Source organism: Poecilia reticulata, linkage group LG1 (assembly GCF_000633615.1).
Source record: "Poecilia reticulata strain Guanapo linkage group LG1, Guppy_female_1.0+MT, whole genome shotgun sequence".
Lineage (NCBI taxonomy): Eukaryota > Metazoa > Chordata > Actinopteri > Cyprinodontiformes > Poeciliidae > Poecilia > Poecilia reticulata.
This window is the reverse complement of record NC_024331.1, coordinates 32,144,363-32,164,392: the sequence shown is the minus strand read 5'-3', so window position 1 is coordinate 32,164,392 and position 20,030 is coordinate 32,144,363. Positions and strand designations below refer to the sequence as shown.

General features: G+C 41.4%; 1 protein-coding gene across 4 annotated transcripts in view; it reads right to left on the bottom strand.

Annotated features, from left to right (window-relative positions):
• sh3pxd2aa (SH3 and PX domains 2Aa) overlaps positions 1-20,030 on the bottom strand; it is a 90,388-nt gene that overhangs the window by 62,179 nt on the left and 8,179 nt on the right. For all 4 annotated transcript variants that reach the window (XM_017305858.1, XM_017305860.1, XM_008422262.2 and 1 more), the window contains exon 2: positions 12,569-12,649. In XM_017305858.1, the coding sequence (XP_017161347.1) occupies positions 12,569-12,649 (81 nt within the window). The remainder of the gene's footprint in view (positions 1-12,568; positions 12,650-20,030) is intronic.

Genomic DNA, 20,030 nt, shown 5'->3' with positions numbered 1-20,030 from the left:
ATGATGAGACAGGAGCCAACAAACAGAAACAGCCTCCTTCCTTCCACTGTCTGAATATTTAACGACAGATTCATAGAACCGATTTTCTGTCTGCGCTGTAACGTCTAAACCCCACAGGAAACATCCACACACGTTTAAATGGACAGAGCAGGAAGGGGAAGGCAGGTTTAACCAACACTGTTCACCAGCTGCATGGAAACACAGAGAAGCTAACAGAAACTAACAGAAACTAAGGAACACAATCAAATGCAAAACATAAAAAACATAAAAAAAGTGGCAAAAATACTTTATAGAAACTCATAATTCACATTGAACTAACGGTGAAAACACAACAAATAGAGCTACAGTTACAAAATCAGAAACAAAAGGTCAGGTGATGCTCTTCCTCCATTAAACCTGCAGGTCAAAGGTCAAAATTGATTCTAATAACATTCAGCATTTTAACCAAGAGTCTTGTAATATTAGCTAAATCGATGTAGGACATTACAGCTGAAATACTGGAACAGCACAATCGTCTGTAATGTTTTATGAAGAGGGATGTGCTGAGTACTTGTGGGCCATCAGTATGTTGCCTCCATAAATGTTGAATATAATTTAAAATAGATTTTTTTAACCCTTCTAAGGAGACATTTTTCTCAAGTTAAAATTGAAAAAACTTGCCAAAAACTTGCAACGTTTTTACCAATATTAAAGAATTATTGATTTTAAAACGAGCTCTTTTATCTCACTGAAAAGTTATTCTTAAGTTATTTTTTGGTCTCATTTCATGTGTACTAAGATATTTGCAACATAAAATACTTGGTCAGACTTTTGCAGTATGCTACTCTTACTCCAGTATGATTTTTGGATATTCTGCAGACTGGTCACAGCTGAGCGACGGTCCAGAGGTCAGCCTCCTGAACCATCTGATTTGTTTGGATTGGAGCAGCGATCTGTAACAGAGGCTGTGGCCTGAAAGCATCCACAGAGTCCAGATTTATCAGAGCTGATTTACAGAAACATCCCAGAAAACCAAAAACTTTTGGCCCTTCACTAAAAGTAAAGCTAAAGAACATTTTAAGTTAATATTTTTCTACCCAGAAGTAGAAAAAAGTACCTCTGCACAGTTTAGCGACAGAAACCTGGAGTACGAACGCTCAGAGGAACAAGTCCCTCTGCTATGAATAGCACATCTATAAAAGGAGCTGTGAGAGTCGCTTGGCCTGAACTCGGGGAAGCCATGGCGGTCTGTTTATGAGGACCGATAAGTCACTTCCTGCTGTGGGTCATGTGACTGTAAAGGGTTTCTTCCGGGCCTTTGGTTGGAGATGAACACACATGCTGAAGTGTAGCTGTGGAGGATCTCATGACCGGCCTGACGAGGCGAGCATGTGATTTTCTCACCATCTCTGAGCTCAGAGTGGTGAGAAACAGACCCAACACGCTGCACACTGCGCGCTGCTTCTGGCGCTACTCGGGGCGTGAAATGATCAAATCTCTGCTCCTGCTGCGTCTTCCAGCAAACATCTAGCTGCTGGAGCAAATCTGGCTTCTATTCACGATGAAATCATCTTGTTTCCTTTCACTTTAAATCTTAGATCCTCCAGATTGTTTCCAGGAGAAAGAATAAAACAGATCTCAGAGCTTTTCTTTTCCTAAATGGAGCATGTGAGTGAAGTCTGAGCATGCCTCAGCACCGGCAGGCTTCAGGCTCTGCTAAACAGATGTCTGAAGATAGCTTTTAGAGTTGTTCCATCCAGAGTCGCCCACAGTTGATGGAGTGATGTACAGTGGCACCCTGGCACCAGATCTGCACAAATCTATGCGCAGGGATGGGACGTTATTTCAGGAAGGAACATGATCTCCTGATATCCTGCATTCTTTCCTGCAGCTGAAACACGAGTCGGGAGAATGAGAGTTCAGTTTCTGAATCTGTCAACGCTGCGGTGCTGCGCCCCAGATTGTGAGTCACGGCGCCCTCGTTTTCAGAACGACAACAGGTGCAGGGGCTGGGTGACTTCTGGCTGTCTGCAGTTGCTCTGTTGTTGCTCTGCTGTGGGCTCAGAGCAAGACTCTGTATTTTCACTGTGAAATCTCAGACTTTCTCTGAGAAATTAATGAGAATTTTTTTTCTTAAAGGGGCAGTATCACGTGTTTTTCAGTGACATTGTGCCATTCTGCAGAACAATCAAGCGACTATGTTACCATCAGTTGTTACAGAAATGCTGCATATATCAAATATGACTTAAAAGAAGTTTTACTAAATAATTTAACTTCATTATGTCTCTTTAAAAACTCCTGCTCTTTCTGAATCTCTGCCTTCAGGAGGTCATCCCAACATGTCTTCTCCATCAACCCTTTAAAACATTTTTTACCAGGGTTGCTCTGAGCAGGAGTTCTTATAATGAGCTCAGTAGTTGCACCAAGTGTTTGCTAATTGCTGCTGGCTAGTCTGAAGGAGCTGAGTGGGGGAGTGTAGGCGTCTCTGTGAGGCAGAAGCTTGGAAACTGCAGCTCTGAGGAGGATCTAGATAGATCCGCCCAGATATTGTGCTCAACTTGCCATGGAGATAAAATGATTTCTTAAATATGAAAGAATCAAAGCCCAGATGTGTTTATGGAATAACATTATAACATGACATAAAGCTCAAAAAAGTTGATTTTACACAATACTGCCCCTTTAAGAAGCAATGCAGGGTTGAACAATTTTCCTTTTTGTTCTCAGAAAAAACAAAAAACAGAAAAAAGGAAGAAATTGGGTGCTCAAAATGGAGCCCAAGGGCCATTTAAGGTCCCTGGACTGATTTTTTGCGGCCCTCTCAGCCACAATTCAAGAGTATATGAAATAAATTCAGACAAAACTACAACTTTTAAATAAAAATCTATAAACAAACATGTTGATGCAACGCAAAGTGATCCTATTTTCCAAGCTTTCTGGTTTCCTTAGATTGTCATGGCAACAAGGACCAATATACTCATTAACTTATACTCTAAGCTGCACCTTGGTGAACCCAAATCTGCTTTTTATTGCTATATTATAACTTGTCTAAATACAGAAGGTATTGTGAAATGAAGACTCAGATTCAGATTTTATTGCTAAGAATAAACAAAATGGCATTTTATGTTTTCTTCAATAGAGCAAAAAATATTAAACAAACTTGATGCCTTTAATTTAGAAAAACATACAAAAACTATTTGAGGTTTTGGATCTATGATCCTGTTTCAAATAAATCTGAGTACGGGATAAAAATAGTTTTTGCTTAGTTTATTGTTGAGTACGTAAAAAAAAAAAAGAATCACAACATTTTGGTTAATTCAGTTCTTAAAAATTATATTTTATTGGGCTTGTGAACTGATTATTTTGGCCCACTTGAGCAAAAGCTTGGAAACCCCTGATCTAAAAGCGGCAGCATCATTAAACAGCCTGCAGGAACGGATGTTTAACCTCATCCGTTCCTGTGGAGATTAAACCTCGTTTGCGTCACATGGCCTGAGATGACGCCAGCCTAGAAAAATGTTCCCGCCTTCAAAATCGATATTTTCACGTTCAAAAGTGAGTGGGATGATGAAACAAGAGGACTACCTTCAAATTCCTCCGCTTCACCTCAAACTTACAGATAAAGTAAGTTTTCCTGTAAGTTTGAGACGGATTAAAGTGGATAAAACTTGGACAGAGTTTCCATCAGGACTTCAAATACAAAGCCAAGTTAAGATCCGTAGGAAACAGCCAATTTAAAAGAACTGAACCAATTCTGCCAAGAAATGAGTTCAAATATCCAACCAGAAATAATAATGAATAATATTGAAGACAGCAAAACTCCTGTGGTTGAGCTGTAATTAAAGGGAACGAATTACATTTTCCTTTTAAGCAGGTTAGGATAGAAGTCATGTTTGTTACATTTTTGCACAAAATCATTCTCAGATAATGAGATTTCACCTCTTCAGTTCTGCCTATTCTTAACTTGAGATTTAAAAAAATCAGAATGTGAAGCGTCTGAAACAATCCTCCCTCTGCAGAGGTCAGTAGAGTTAGTCAACGCTTCACCAACACAAACACATCGGAGTAAAACTGAAGCATTCGCTTTGGGAGAGCCTCCAACCGGACCAATGCTTCTGCCATTTCTTATCTTTTGTGCAGAAATTGCATTTCCTTCTATTTCTAATAGATGATGCAATTAGATACCATGGTTGCCCAGTCATTTCATCACTTATCAAGCTTTGATTCAAGTCCAGCGTTTATTCTGTTTCCAGAGAGAGACGGTAAATGTTCCTCTGACATTTTCAGGCACTTTTCCACTCTAGCGGCTTGGCAGAAATCCGAGAGCGAACCGGCAAAGCTTTCGGCTTCCAGAGCGGGAAACCAAAAACGAACAGTGCTGGCTTACCCTCACACTGCTTTCATTTAGTTACCAAAGTAGGCCAGCCAACAAGCAGTTAGAGTGCAATTAGAGGCAGAGCGAACAGGCGCTCACCTGTGCCAAGGCCCGGCAGAAACGGCAGAGCAGAAACCGCTTGGAGGCCAGTTTCACTTCATTCTTCACGTCTATCTCACTGTAAAATCTGAACGTTATTTCCAACCCAGGTGGAAGAACGATGGAGGAAAGCAGAGAGAGAATGAAACGGGAACTAAAATTAGCCTTTCTGGTGATGGTGCGTTGTGCAGCAGCGAGTGAACCGGGGCGAGGTTGTTTTTACCGACTCAAACCTCTGCTGTTTGCAGTGTTGTCAGCTAACAGCTTCCTGTCACAGTCTGGGAGACCTCAGATGTGTGACGGCTGTCAGGGCATCGAGAGCATCGCTCAACATCTGTCACCGCTGTCTGTTTGTATGTCCTGTCAGGACCGGTCAACACCCGATGCTGCGCTAATAAACCCTTTAGCACATGTTAAGAGTTTTTTATGCAGTGGTTAAAGCCTAAATAAACAACATAAAAGCCAGGATGGTCGTCATCAGATGTTCAAATAGGAAGTCCTCATCATTAAATAATTAATGAAGGTCCAACAGCATGTAGAACAGTGATGGAAACAGCAACATAATGCTTCACTCTGCCTGTTTATTACATCCATGTGTAACATCCACATCAGACAAAATTATACTTTGGCAGCCTGGTTGATTCGCTCCAAACCAGGAGATGGAAAAACACCTAATTCATATTTTCTGTTTTTCTGTTTTGGATTTAATGAACTCAGTCACTCAAATTCAGGCGATGATGCCTGAAGATGATCGTCTTTAGCATCTGCTACTTTTCCCTCTAATTCCTATGAAAGCAGAAGGAATGGACTCTGTTTGGAAATGTCAAATTTTCATTAATTATAACCAGTACTGCACTTCAACAGCTTACAATCCCCAAAGTTCCCCCTGCGTCTGTAGAGCAAAGCTCCAACGGTGATGAAGAGGACCCAGGGGGTTAGAGTGCATCATAGTGTAATGAAAAGACAAACTGGATAGACAACAGAAATGCAATTCTCCAATCAGATTAGCAAACTAAGAAAAGGAAAGCATGCAAAGCAGTGAGAGAGAAACCTGGGAGAGAACATCAGTGAATCCTTGACCCGCGAATGAGCAGGTCGGTTTGGATTAGCAGGGAAAACACCCCGGGTGGGGGTGGACGGGTGGCTGTGTGGGGGTTTTGGTGTTAAAGGTGGAGGGTTTCTGAAGCGAAACGGAGACAGAAGGAGGTGAGAGGATGCGAGCCGAGGGAGGAGGAAACGAAGTGAGAAACTGTGAGACATCGATGCGAACGAGTGCACAGGAGAGGACAGGAAGACAAAGAGAAGACGGATGGAGACAGGAGGACAGGAGGAGACGTCCACCGCAGCTTCATCCATCTGTTATCTGTGAACGGCTCTATCTCAGTCTCTAACCAGCCGAGTGGCATTTAGAGCCTGGACGTGTTCTGTCCAGTCTGATGTTTACTCAATCATTGTTTATTAACCTGCAGAGCGAGAGGCGAGGCGCTGGGACGCCGGCTGCGCTCAAACTGCCCCCGTCACCAATACTGCAGATAAGCAGAGGCTGAGTACGAGTTTCAGGTCTGGATTCTGCTTTATCAGCAGCAAAACAGGGAAAGAGAGACGTTTGCTTTTCCACTGCCTGATGGTTTAAACCTCTGAGAATACACAGATTTTATCAAGCAGACATTAATAAACACAATGATTTATTCCAGATTAAGATTTTTGATCTTTGCATGAAGTTGTTCTTGGTTTTGTATATTTTAAGATGCAGAAACAGGCTTAATGCTGCTTAAGGAGAGCTATAAACGTGGGGGAGAGTCTTTAGCTGAACTCAGCATGTTCATCCTCTGAACTTCATATGCTGTTAACGTTGACATCCTCTCCGCCTACAGAAACTTTCAGTATTTTTGTTGGAGATTCTGCTGGGAAACTGAATTTGTTAGATAATAAACCATTCGGTGACTTATAAACAAAAAGGTAAATCATTATCAGACAGCTGCAGATGATGCAGAAGGAAAGCATTGACTGCAGCTTCTGTATAGGAGTCTGTCGGGATGTGGAGTCAGAACCAGGAGTGAAGGTGTTGGGATATGATGGACTTCACTGACACAGACTTATTTCATAATTTAATAATTGTCATTTTCAGCCATTGTTTACGTCCAGATTTGCCATGACTGACTTCTTCTGGCGCACAATTATGACGCATGTCTCAGATCAATGACGAAAAATTCCAATAAAATCATTCAGACAATCGAATACGTATCCGATTTAGTAAAACAAATAGAAGTAGCAGACATCGGATCTTTTGGGGGGTAAAAAGATCTGAACTGGGCCGTTCAGTCTGCGGTGAAAGAATCGGATTTGGGCCGCCTGTTGTGTGAGTGCAGGTTTAGATCCCGCTTACATGACAACGGCAGGACAATACAACACAAATGTTTTGTTACGTTTTGACGCACTGTTTCTATGGTAACATTGTTTTGGCCTCACATTTCCACAGTAAGAATGCTTTGGCCTCTTGTATCCATGGTAGCACTATTTTGACTGCTTATTTCCATGGCAACAACCTTTTGACCAGACAAAGGGGGCGTTTACACGACAACGATCCAACAAAAACGGCACTTTTGTTCCGTTTTTGTTGGATCGTAACGTTCTAATTACGATCTGTGTTTACACAGTAACGGTGCACATCGAAAACGTGTAATGCTCTCGCTGCGCCTAGTTGGTGCTAGGTTCTTTGAAACTTTGAAAGTGCGCATGTGTTTAAAAAACAGTTGTACTTGAAGGCATGTGGATTTGCGTGAGAAAACATGCATTGTGTGCGTCTGATTAGGGCGCATGCAGTTGGAAAAAGTGGGATAACTTTGAGCTTTCACGGTGTCTGTAGCGGCCCCGGACTGGAAGCTGTTTATTGTTTTGACCTTGGAATGGCCAACAGTCTGTTATTTCCATATCAATTTGAAACAATAGGAGTTCCCGCACGTCCCATATCCGTGTCCTCTGTTACCTTTTTCAGCAGTTAAAACAGTTTAATCCGTTGCTAACAAGTCGTAACTTGTTTTTCCGAGCCGCCTTCAAACGCAACATGAAAGCTGAGACGCTCGCGCTGGGTTTACACCTGTGAGGCAGCGGGAGACCTGCTGCTGCTGCTGCGCAGGTGTGTTAGAATCATGGCAGCAAACCAGCAAAACATAAATAACTGCAGTTTTTTCCCCGAACTAACCGACTGAGTTGAGTAAAGCTGTTGGATGCAGGTGATGGTAGCTAAAATATGACTGGCTAATATCAATTCAGCACGTTAAGCTTGTTAACAAGTAGCCTGTAGGCTACTGATGTTGTCTATGTTCAGCTAGTAGATTCATTTTCCCCCCYAAAATAAGTCGATGCCCCCCCTGTTAAACTCGTCTGGAGCCGGGCTGGTCCTGGTCCGTAGTTCTCTAGATAATAGCGCTGAACAAGCAGCCTGTATTTTGCCACCTGGGCGGTGCGGAGCGGTGAAGAGACGCTGAGGGAACCGAATCTGATGGGGAAACAGTAACACCAGCATTGTGAGTAGTTTCTTCTTCTTCTGTGGATTGTAGGAAGCAGCTATGTTTTGCGTCATAYTATGCATGAGCTGGGGATTCTCTGGAAGAAAAGATCTGTTTTCTAGGTTTACACGACAACGGAAAACGTTACGTATCAGAAACATCGCACTCTGGACCCCGTTTTCAATCTGTGCGGTTGTTGGAGAAAACATTCGGTGGTTTCGTGTAAATGCGCACTACAAACGCAACAAAACTCTTCCGTTTTCCCCCGAAACCGTTGTCGTGTAAACGGGGCCAAAGTTGCGACAGGCTCCAGAGGGAAACGTTTTAGAAACTCTAAGCTAATCACAACCATCCGAACCAGAAACATTTAGAGACGCGTACAGAACCACAATGGCGGGCCTCTGCCTTCAGGTTTCCTCTTCAGGTTATTTGGTCAAAGCTAAATCCGTTTGTTTGAACATTTATCACGTCAGCGAAAACACGTTACTTGCACCGGAAGCAAAGCGCTATGAAAACACGCCTCTCACTGTTCTACCGCCTCCTACAGGCCTGGCATGCACACTACATAGTTTCTACAGTTTGTTTTCATTCCATGCTTGTTATAAATGTTTTAAGTGTAATAATGTCTTTCTTTGATACACACATGGAAAATATCTGTGAAAACATTGTGTTTAAAGGACAAAACTTTTGTGGACATCCTGGTTGTAAGCAGACAGGTTCAAACTAAACGTTCCTTGATATTACAAATTATATTCAATATTTTAACTGCATCTATTTATCTTTATAACTGTAATGAGAGTTATAATGTGTTTACTAATGATTACTAAAAGGCTGGAACCTTTAACAAATCAATCAGTTCAGCTGGTGAAAACTGCTAAGAAAACGTTCAGCGTCGATGGAGCTGGGATCATTTTAGGGTTTTAGTTGTTAGTTATACAACATAATTGCTACAAGTAACTGCATGTACTGCTTCTCATGCTTTCATATTTCTTTTCATCACAGGCTGTTGATAGCATCTGTCCTTCAATCATTCAACAGAGCAAAAAGAAAACAGAACCTCTGCACACGCAAGAGGAGGAGAGCAGATAAAATGGAAAAACATCATGAATAAGAAAGAAAAGCCTTGAGAAGCTTCTCCCTGCAGGCTTCAGAGCGAGCTGGAGGACTTCTGAGCTTTTCACCAACGTGCCTCTCTGTTGGATTCAGGCAGAGAAGATCTTGAACTGGACAGAAACGTCCGTCAGCTGCAGAAACCGGGTCGCAGAGCAAATCGACTATGGACAGGCTTTAGAATCTGTTCACTACATTCAATGATCAGCAGCAGCAGTCAGGATCAGGATGAGAGATTTAGGAAGTGCTGATGCAAACGCTAATAAAGCGACTCACTTGGAGGCATGTTTAGGATCATTGTCCCACTTGTGTCCAAGCTGTAACTTTCAGGCTGATTTCAACATTTCCACATAATATTGTTTCCTTATGAGCCTATCCATTTTGAAAAATAAAATTCACCTCATCATGATGCAGCCACCACCATGCTTCACAGTTCACAGAATTGAAAATATCCTCTTTTCCTCACAAAACAATGATGTTTAAGGTGGTGAGATTGTGTATTTTCCAGAGATATATAGCACCATTTTATAGCACAGCCAAATAACTTCAGTTTTTATGAAAACGCCGTTTACATCAATCGTTACATAAAGGAAATGTGATTTTGCTATTTGATTTCATCTTGAAATTGGACCTCTGTCCTGTTCTTCCAGCCTTCAGCATCTCGTCACAACAATGCTCCTCCATTATGCTGTTTAAACCCGTTCTTAGGACCATTGGACTGTTCCTCCAGGTGTCTGCTAATTCCTGCTGCTATTTTTAATTAACGCGGGTACAGTTCTTATTCAACTATCCAAACTTACACTTATCTCTTTGAATCTCTGTCTCTTTTTCAGTCGCATGTAAAACATTAAAGTGTCCAACTGCGATTTCTAACTCCTCCTAAATGTCCTGGGAACTGGAACAGAGGCAGAGTTTGGCCTGTAGGTGTTTTATTGTCTGAGAGAAGAATAAACTTCTTCCTTCACTAACACACATAAATGAACTGAAAAAAACTTTATTCTCCACCTGAAACAACAGGTTTTTTCTTTCACCAGGACGAAGAGATGGGATATTTAAAGTCAGACATCACTTGCGGTTCAGACATACATTTGTCTGAAACAGTTCATTCGTGACTCAGTGACCTTTCTGTAAAGTGATTTGATCACAGCGACGGTGTAACCAGGCCGCCTGCGACCTTTAAGTTCATTCAGAACAACTGCTGATCTGAACTGAAATAATTACACAGCTTCTGGAGAAACGTGTGTTAGGAGCTCCAGTAAGTTCATAAAAGTTCATACAGAGGAGAGAAACTGGACTGGTCAAACTGGGAATCCAGGACTGGGAGTGACTCAGGTCAGATGGAGGAGTCAGATGATGATGATGATGATGATGATGATGGTTGGCTCACTGGTTGCATTCACAGTCATGTTCCAGTAAACTGGGAGCAGTGGGTTTATTGGGTCCAGCTCAGGCTTTTTAAGAGAACCTTTGATTCTCATTTCCTGTAGACGATGAAGCTCTTAGTGGGAAAAATGGAAAGAGAACCAGAACCAGAACCAGAACCAGTCTCTACATTATCATTTGAACTTTCAGGCTAACTGAATTCAACAATTCTGTTTTTCAAAAGTAGAATAAAGATTTTATAAACTTCAGACTTCAATGTAGAATAATTCAGTGTTTTAGATTTCAATGCAGGTTCAATAAAAAACATGAAAAAGATCTGTAGCAAACCTGAAAACAGAATTTATGTTCTCTTGTTTTCTCCATCTTTAAACACTTTATTTATTCTAAGGTGAAATTAAACATTGTGACTAATATCCAGTTTTTTCACAGAGTTATTGTGGATTGTGATGCTGCAGGATATTCAGTAGCAGTCAATCTTGCTACAGATCTACAGAGGCCTCTGACTGAAGACTGTTGTTATACGACGTCTCATGAGTGTTATGACCTGCTAACAGCTCCATATCTGGGCAGCAGAGATGATATTCCACAGCAACATTTCCTGGATGACCATCAGTTGCTGACAAGCTCTGCTAATCCAGCTCTTCTGCTTTTGCTGCTCCTCTTTAAATCTGTCTGGCTGTAAGATTATAAAGCTGAGCAGAAAGACGTTGGAGTTGGGGATGTGATGGAAGAGATGGTTTCAACTTCCTGCTTCTCTCTTTGCTCCTTTAAACTCCGCTGCGATTTGGGGTCAGAGTTCAGGTTTTATTTGAACTCTGATGCATTTACTTTATTGAGGTTCCAACAAAGTGTGGCGGTTTTGTGCAAAACATTTATTTCCTAATGTTGGATTTTACCCTCAGTGAAAACATGTTCTCCAATCAAATGAGTTAAACTTAAGAGTTTAAGTGGAAAATTATTGCTGCTTCAATCAAGTCGAATTTATTTTAAGAAATTTGCCACATTTTCATTAAGGAAGAGAATTAATATGGACGCTGCTGTTCTCAGAACAATTCTCCACTTTTGTGCTTGAATTCAGTCATTTGGAACAAAATTTGTTCAACAAGTCAAAAGCTGCTGTTTTAAAAAAAAATTTTTAAATTCTCTCATATTGACATAAATCAAAAAGTCAATAAAAAGCCAACATGAAGTCCGGAGTCCGTTTGTGTTTGGCGACTCAGATAATCCAAACCGAGCTGGGTGACCTTTGCCCCACTCCGTCCTGAGAAGCCAAATGAGTGAGAGGCCGATCTTCTCCGCGCTCGTCCGTGAAGCATTAGGGTTCATTAGGCGCCTCTCAGCAGCCTGAGCGCCGGAGGAAGACACACATCCAGTCAACCTAATGGCTTCTCCTTGTTTGTTATTCCTCCTCCGTCTTTGACTCCACACTGGGAGTAATCAGCTGCAGCAGGCGGGGCAGGGAGGGCCGGGGCACAGGGGGGCTCTGGTTTGTCAAAGAGACCTTTCAGAGAGGACTTTCCCTCTCACTGACTGAAACATCATTTCCTGCAGAAGCAGCACACTGCTGCTATTGAGACGTTTCCCCCCTGCAACGTTTTCACTACAACCTTTTTATATTTACTCCTGACCCGCGGACCTCAGGAGGAGCACGCATACCGTATCGGCTTGCAGCGAGTCCAGGGTCCCTGCAGCCAGTCAGAGACACAGCGGAGGCTTTCAGCACTTCATTCCAACACAAACAGTCCCGGTGCTTTTAAACCAGTTACACAAACCCAGATTCTAAATAAAGACCCCACCGATCAGCAGCCTGCGCGACAGGATTTACCAGCAGCCCGGCCGTAAAGCACGCTACATTAATCCCACTTTTTCCTTTGCTTGTGCTGTAAGAAAAAAGGCCTGACAGTTCGCTGACGTTTTGAGGCCAAGCCAGGGATGAGACGGGAAGGGAAGAGGAGTCTGCTGAGGAAATAAAAAAGACAACATCCTTCCTGCCCTGGCCAGATGCTAACTCTGATTCAGCGAGGCGACGAGGCAGTCACAAGAATCCAAACAACCCGATGAGAAGCAAAGAAATCCGAGGTCACGACCTCCATGGAGCAGCAAACATTGGGTTTACCTGCAGGTCGAAGAATTTGCTGTATCTTCGGTAGATGATGTGAGACGTGTTGTCAGAGTAGGTGACATTGATGACATACACCTGCCGAGAGAAGAGAGCAACAGCAGGAAGTTAGCGATTCCCAGATTTATAACAGGCACAACATTCATTTGTGTTTATTCCTACTGGCATTAACAAGATAAAACATGGCGCTCCAAACTTAGCATCACATCTGGAAACGGGTCAATAAATTCAATTTATTTCTCATGTTTTAGATACGTAAACTCATTTTCTTTGTTCATGAGAAAAACAGATTTTTCTGAATCCCAGGTCTCTACAAACTGTTTCCTATGGAGCTTTCCAGGGAACATGGGGAAATGTTTTTCTTTCCCTCGCAATAATGTACTAATCAACTGATGTGGCATAGTTGAAAACTGTAAGCCTTTCTTACGGTAGCCATCATACTTTCTGCTACTATATAAGACTTTCATGAGGTTTTTACATGTATCTTAATATCTCATTGTGAAATACCTGAAGTTTTATATCTTTTACTTTGGATAGAAATGAACCACAAATCTGTGATACAAACAGAAACTTTCCATAAGTAGGAAAGAAAKAAAAAAATATACCTAAACTATTTTGACCATTTGGAGTTATTATCACAGGGTAATAGGCCATCTGACAGTTTTATTTGTTTGTGTTGGTCTGAATGGTTTAAAGGGATGTTTTCACGTGCATCTCAACCTTACACCAACAGACATAAACATCCAGTGAATAAATCGAGTTTCAATCAACTTTTTGCACCACAGAGTTAATAATAAACACATTTTCAAATAGACCAGTAAATATTGCAGTAAGCATACTGCGAGGTAATGCAAAAGAGCGTTTTTTTCCCCCATGATCCCTAGAGGCCTCCGTAGTTTTGCTAATCATTGCATTTGTGACAAAAACAGTAGCATGAATGCAGTTAAAGCAACAAACTCCAGCTTCCAACCAAACAGACATTTTCTGAGTGAAAAGATTTTAGAAATGTCCCTGAATCTGTCGAAATATGACAGATTCCAAACCGAAGTTGGGATTAGTAAATAAACAATAAACTACGGTTAACGTGTTGCAGAGCCTGTTCTCACAGAAAACTCAAACGCAACATAAATATTATGAATGGGATTTGTTTCCTCTTGGTTTGTATTATAGACTGATTTCTATGACGACACGTCCTGCATTTCAAAATACAGTCACCAAATATCAGTTAAATACTACAAAGTGTTGCAGTACTGATTCCATAATCAGTCCCTGAAGAACTTTGTGACTCCATGATCCCGGAACTTTGGCCAGATTCAGCAGATCTCTGTGTTTTTTCACTGGATGGTTGAAACTTGGACCTGGTTCCTCTGAGCTCAAACTCATGGAATGAATAAAACAGGAAAACAAAGAGTTTGTAACTACTGACCCTAACTCCACTGACAATTTAAAAACTACTGCTAGCAACCAAGTCAACGACTAGAAACCAACCAACAAATTTAAGTAAACTTTACCCATTCTACAAATATCCAGCCAGAGAAATACCAGAGAACTTCCAAAAGAAAGTGGTCAATCTGGACGTTTGACTTAATTTGACTAAATATCATTTTTTATGTATATATTTGAGTCTGTATGTATGATTTCGATCCTGTTAGTCTTTCCTACATGTCCTAACATGTGGAAAGCGATTTTATTTACATCACATCCTTGTAAATTCATAGCTCCATATTGTTGAACTGCCTCCACGGTGAAACACCACACTGACCTGCCGTCCCCGCTCAGCCTCGGCTGAAACACTGCAGCAGCCCTGAGAGGCCTGATAAGATGAGATACAGTCCATTTATCCGTCAAGAGGAGGTAAGTGATGCCACCATCATCTCTAATCTAATAAAACATAGATAACCAAGGTAGCAGAGCCCAGGGCCAGGACACCTTCAGCAGAGGCATTAAGAGCAGGTGGGAGCTCATGCTCCCACTCTGGGATGTACAAAAACACTCAAGTGGACAAGCTTTTACAGAACATTAAGCTGCAACTTTCTGCTGGCAAATTATTGGAATAAAAGGAAATCTGGTAACATAGTAACTGATATCTGCAAATGTTGAAATGGTTTTTGCTCTAATAATAGCTGTAGCTGCAGTGGGAACATTTGAAAAAGGTCTTTAACTTCATCTGCTCGTCAAATAAAAGCCAAGAAATAATGAGTCTAACTTGTCAAAAAAAAGTGCAACAGCATAGCTCGAGTTTTAAGAAAGAGCATCTGAAATGTGCCCGACTCTGACAGAAAAATGGCTCATATGAGTAGATAATGATCTGCATGTAGCGGCTCAGTCATTTACAGAAGAAATAACTGAGGAAGGAAGCGGTGACTTCTATAAATTAAAATCTGGAGTTCTGCACAGCCGCTTTGATGCCGACGGGGATCCTGAGAGCGATTCCGGCACCGCTTATTAAACTGATGTTTAATTTAAAACTGCTGCTATTTGATTACTGGATAGAAAAACCCACAGCAAAAACTGAAATACTGAAAATTCTTAGTGGTTTGGTGAGAATTCAGTTGTTAGATCCATAAAAAACACCCACCTGTCACAAATAACGTGCTATGTGTTTTGTGAACAGTTAAAAATGTTCAATAAACTGTAAATATTTCCCTTAGATTAGTAAAGTAGGATTTTGTTAAAAGAAACCTAGTCATTTTATGAGCTCTATAGCTATTTATTTTTTATTAGAAATATAATTTAAAGCCAAATGGGTCACTTTGACGTTTTATCTGACTGAATTTGCATTTTTATACTTTCCATGTTTACTGAAATTCAGTTTTTCTGCCACATCAGGGATGCATCTCCCTCCAAAACGTCACTTCAGAGCGGGGCCCCCCAGGGTCGACTCTTGGTCCGGTCCTTTTCTTAATTTTTAAAAACCTGGCATCTCATTTCATTCTTATGCAGATGACTCACAGATTTACGTGCCATTTAAACATAAACCCATGACTCCTCCAGGGTTTTAATCGATTGTTTGGAGGATGGTAACACTTAAACTAATTTACTAGAACAGAAAACAGAAGTCTTCGTGTTTGGTCCCTGTGAACGCTCTGGTTCTGGCTCTTTAGACATTTATAAAACGATAACATTTACAAAAAACTTGAGGGTTTTGACACTTTCTGTCACATGTAAGTGAAATCAAATTTCACCCAGACTATCATCCTCACACCAGCTGGCAGACAGTTTTATTTATTTTGCAAATAAAACAAATAAAAGGGTTTATAACTTAACTGACACATTTCCTATAGAGGTCTGCAGACCCTACATTCGGACATCCCGCTTATTTGTCCTGCCCAAATCACTATAGCAACCAGTAAGCCAACAGTTTTTTTACATGACTTATCAGGTTCTTCTTTTATTTTATTAATAACGAAGGGAGTAACTGGGCTAACAGCTGGATGGTTTGATTGATTAGTTATTTCCTCTGGAAGTTTTTAGCTCAATATATATATATATAAAATACAGCTAAAGCATCAAGATTGAGCAAGATGATAATATTATGTTATTTAGTTTTCATAATAAAAGCATCAGTCTGAGCAGGTAACCTTCTCTTAAATAACATCCTCCCATCAGCCAGTGTGTTTCCCCGTCAGGACTCCTGCTTCCTTTTCCAGCCGGCCGCCTCCGTCTGACTGATGGCGCTCCATCACTTCAACCCTCTGTACCTGCCAACAGCCTCCTAAGCGGAGCGAGACGAATGAGATCGGGTGGAAGACCCTGACGTTGACGTAAGAAGGGCAACAGCCGGAAACAAGAGCGCTGCAGGTTAAAAAAAGGCCTGGTTGCTGTTGGATGGGGGTTTGAGCTGCTGCTGGCAACGAGCCACCGCAGCATGTTTCCCTGCAAGAACAACTCCTGGCATCCAGGAAGCTGCGATAGTCACATTCCTCTGTCAGGCTGGTTCTCGGTGCGGCGGGGTGTCACCACAGCGATTACTGCCGCCGTTTATTACTGTGGGAGTGTGCTACTGGGGAACTGCTGGGTAATAATCTCATGAACAGCCTCAGTAAGCAAAGACAATACATTTCTTTGTGGCGTCTATATATATGAACAAGGTGAGACTCTTTTCACAGACATAATAACAAAACCACTTCTGAGGAGACGTCTGCAGACTCGGAGCCGTCAGATTCCTCAGGGAGGAAGTTTGTGAAGGAAGGTTAGTTTATTCGGCATCCTGCTGACAACCAGGTTAGGCAGTCAGTTTTATCATTAAATTACAAACTCTCACAAATACACCCACAGGTTGATGCTGCCACCACCGTGCTACATACAGAAGTCAGTACACAGTGCAGAGTTCAATTTTTGTGATGATTTAATTGTTTTTTTAGCAGAACTGGTAGAGTTCATTTAAATTTCTGGGCTTCCTCCTGCAGACCTTTTATTTTCTTTTACTGAAAGACAATGTGATTAACTGTCTGAAAGGAGAGAGGCCTGGTGCCAGGTTGTAATAAAAAATGCTTTTTCCACCTGCAGTAACTGGACAAGTCGATGGTAATCGATTATAATTTAACAGATTATGAAAAGGTTAGTTAATTAATTACATAGATGTTCAATAATTGATCAATCACATCTCACTAAAACCAAACAAACCAATCAAACACTTCAGCTTTGAAACTGTTGCATTTTAAGGACTTTTGACATCATTTTTATGGTTAAAGTCGGATCCAAAGTAGGTAAATTCATCTATATTGAAAACTGCTGTAATACCATAAATCACATATTTTCAGTAATGCTGGGGTCAGGCCGTTTGGACGGCTATTCCAGATGCTTGGCGTACGCCTGCAAAACTTTTATTTTAAAAATAGGCCTTAGATAATCCTCCCACTCCGAAAAACGTTCAGACCAAATAAATCAGAGGAAGCCCAGTAATAAATGTGAATCTGATGCCCATAAACGGGTTTAATTCCAGTCAGATGCTCAGATGAAGCGTCTGGAAGATCTGAACCCGCAGCGAAGATCCAAACTCCAGAAGCAGATGGACATGTGATGGCAACCGCAGTGGAAAACAGAACCGCTTGCCATCATGCTCGAGCTGGCCCGGCCCGAAATATCGAGCTCTGCCCTGCTGCCCTACCAGACCCAGAAATAAACTCAGCCCACTTCACACAGGCCGTAATTTCTGTCTGGGCGCTGCCGCTCACCATTCATCCTGCACTAAATATCGATGACTGATTTTTACTTTTTACTGCGTGTTGCATATTAAGCAGGATGATCTGACTCAGATCTGAAGAGAGGCCAAGTCGTGAGCACCAAGTGCAGATAAAATGCACAGAACTCAACCCAGAAATGACTCACAAATGTTCATCCGTCTGGCAGAAACATCCAAATGCAAAACGCAACACAGAACTCAAAGCTGCTTTTGCTTCCAGGGACGTTTCAGCTGCACAGATTCAAAAAGTTAAAGATGTTTTTTATTAATATCTTTTTTTAGTGTTGAAATGTTGTTCTATAAAATTGATCAAAATCTACCAAACCATTAAAAGAAACCCTTGATGACAGACAGTGAAGATTTGAAGTTAAATTTCTCGTTAAAGGCGTCAAAATAAGCGACTTATAAACAGGGAAAACACAAATGAAGAAAACAGAATCCACGGAAATGCTCCAGGGTCTGGTATGTCCCAGATAGCAAACCAAAAAAAAGAAAATCGAAACTTTGTGCATCTGCTATTCCCACTGAGGAAGTGGGACTTGAAAACAAAAGTCCCTTTCATGATCAGACACAAAGAGAGAAACATGAATTCTTATGACAGAACAAATTGGACCTCTGATTGTTTCATTACGCTCCTCTAAAACAGCCATTAATATTCATCTCACATGTAATACTAAAGCAGTCCCGGACATCTGACCCAGAAATACCCGAGTTAGACTCTGAAAAGGCTTAAAAACTTACAGTTTCAGGGGAGAGCCAGCATCCAGCCTCGCAGATTTCCAGAGAAGAAGGCAAAGAGCGCAGCGTTTTGGTGGGGCCCAGAATGTGGGCCCAGCCACTAAATGCAGCCAACCCCGCCTAAACTGCTATATTTGAAGTAACCTATAAAAACAGACCCAACGCTTTGCTTCCAGACGCCGTCAGCGCAAATGATCTGACTACAAAAGTCAGGTTGGAAAAGATTTTCTTTGGATCAAGTCATGTCTTTCCACACTGACCCATTACTGGGCTAAATATACTCCAATGTGTAACAGACTCATTTGTTGTTTCAGCTTTGCTAAAGAGTTTAGCAAAGCAATAAAATACAATAAAGTTTCACAGATTGGTTTGAGCTTTGATGTACTTTCCCAGAAACTCTTATGAAGCAAAACTGAAGAGGAAACATGTTTGAAACCAACATGGCTGTTCAGAAATGAGCCGCCTGGTTGTAAGACTTGTTCTCCCTGTGCATGCAGGAGTTTTCTCTGGTTACTCCGGTTTACTCTGACAGTCCAATAAGACCAAACACTGACCACCAAGCAAATGCAAAGCTTTGATTTATCAGCACAAATAAGCCGCACAAAGCAGATTATGAACCATAATTTGCATATTGTGTCTTTTTCTTTAGATACCTTGCAGAGGCTGCTGTCTGTCATTTTTAGTTACAACAACATGTAATTTCTCTTTGAATTTAATTGATTTTTCACTAATGTCAAAATAAACTTAAATTAAATTGATTTGCTTAATTGAACTACATGTGAAGTTGGAAACCATGTTCTGTTTTTTCTGCTTCACAATCACACGAATTCAGCAGCAAGCAGCTGTCTCAACCTGCTTTTCTTTGTTTTCCTGTATTTATTTTCTTTGCACATTTAAACAAAAGACAGAATAAAGTGTTAAAATGTTCCCTTATAATTCTTGTCATGAAAACCAAGCTGGAGCCAGCAGGTCAGGCCACACATGATGCCCACACACGCTCATCTTCACCACTTCAGGGTGACGTAATCAGCTCTAAAGGAGCCTGAAGCCGTGATAAAATGCTCCAACATGTGTTTTAAACCAGCAGAGGCAGGAGTTACAGTGTAAAACCTCAGCAAGACACAAATAAAATCCTTTAACAAACGCATACATCCTGACAGTTAGGGCTGGGCATCTGAAGAAAGGCTCCCTTTTCACCCAGATTTCACTCTGCGTCTGATACAGACCAATAAATATTTGAGTGTGCAACAGCTCTCTAAAGAGATGTTTTATGGAGCCAAACAACAACAGCCTCCTGCAGCGTGAGCCTTTGTTGCAGCGCGGGAGCCGGTGCAAATGAAATGTTGTGGGACTGGGACTTGTAAGAAAAACAGAAGCTTATAGTAAACATGGCCGTTTCCAATCTCACTTTTTCTGTTATCACCTCCTCCCCTGAACACACACACACACACCTGGAAAAGTGTGAGTGTGTGATACATGTTTGCAACTCTGCAGCTCTCTCTCTCTCTCTCTCTCTCTCTCTCTCTCTCTCTCTCT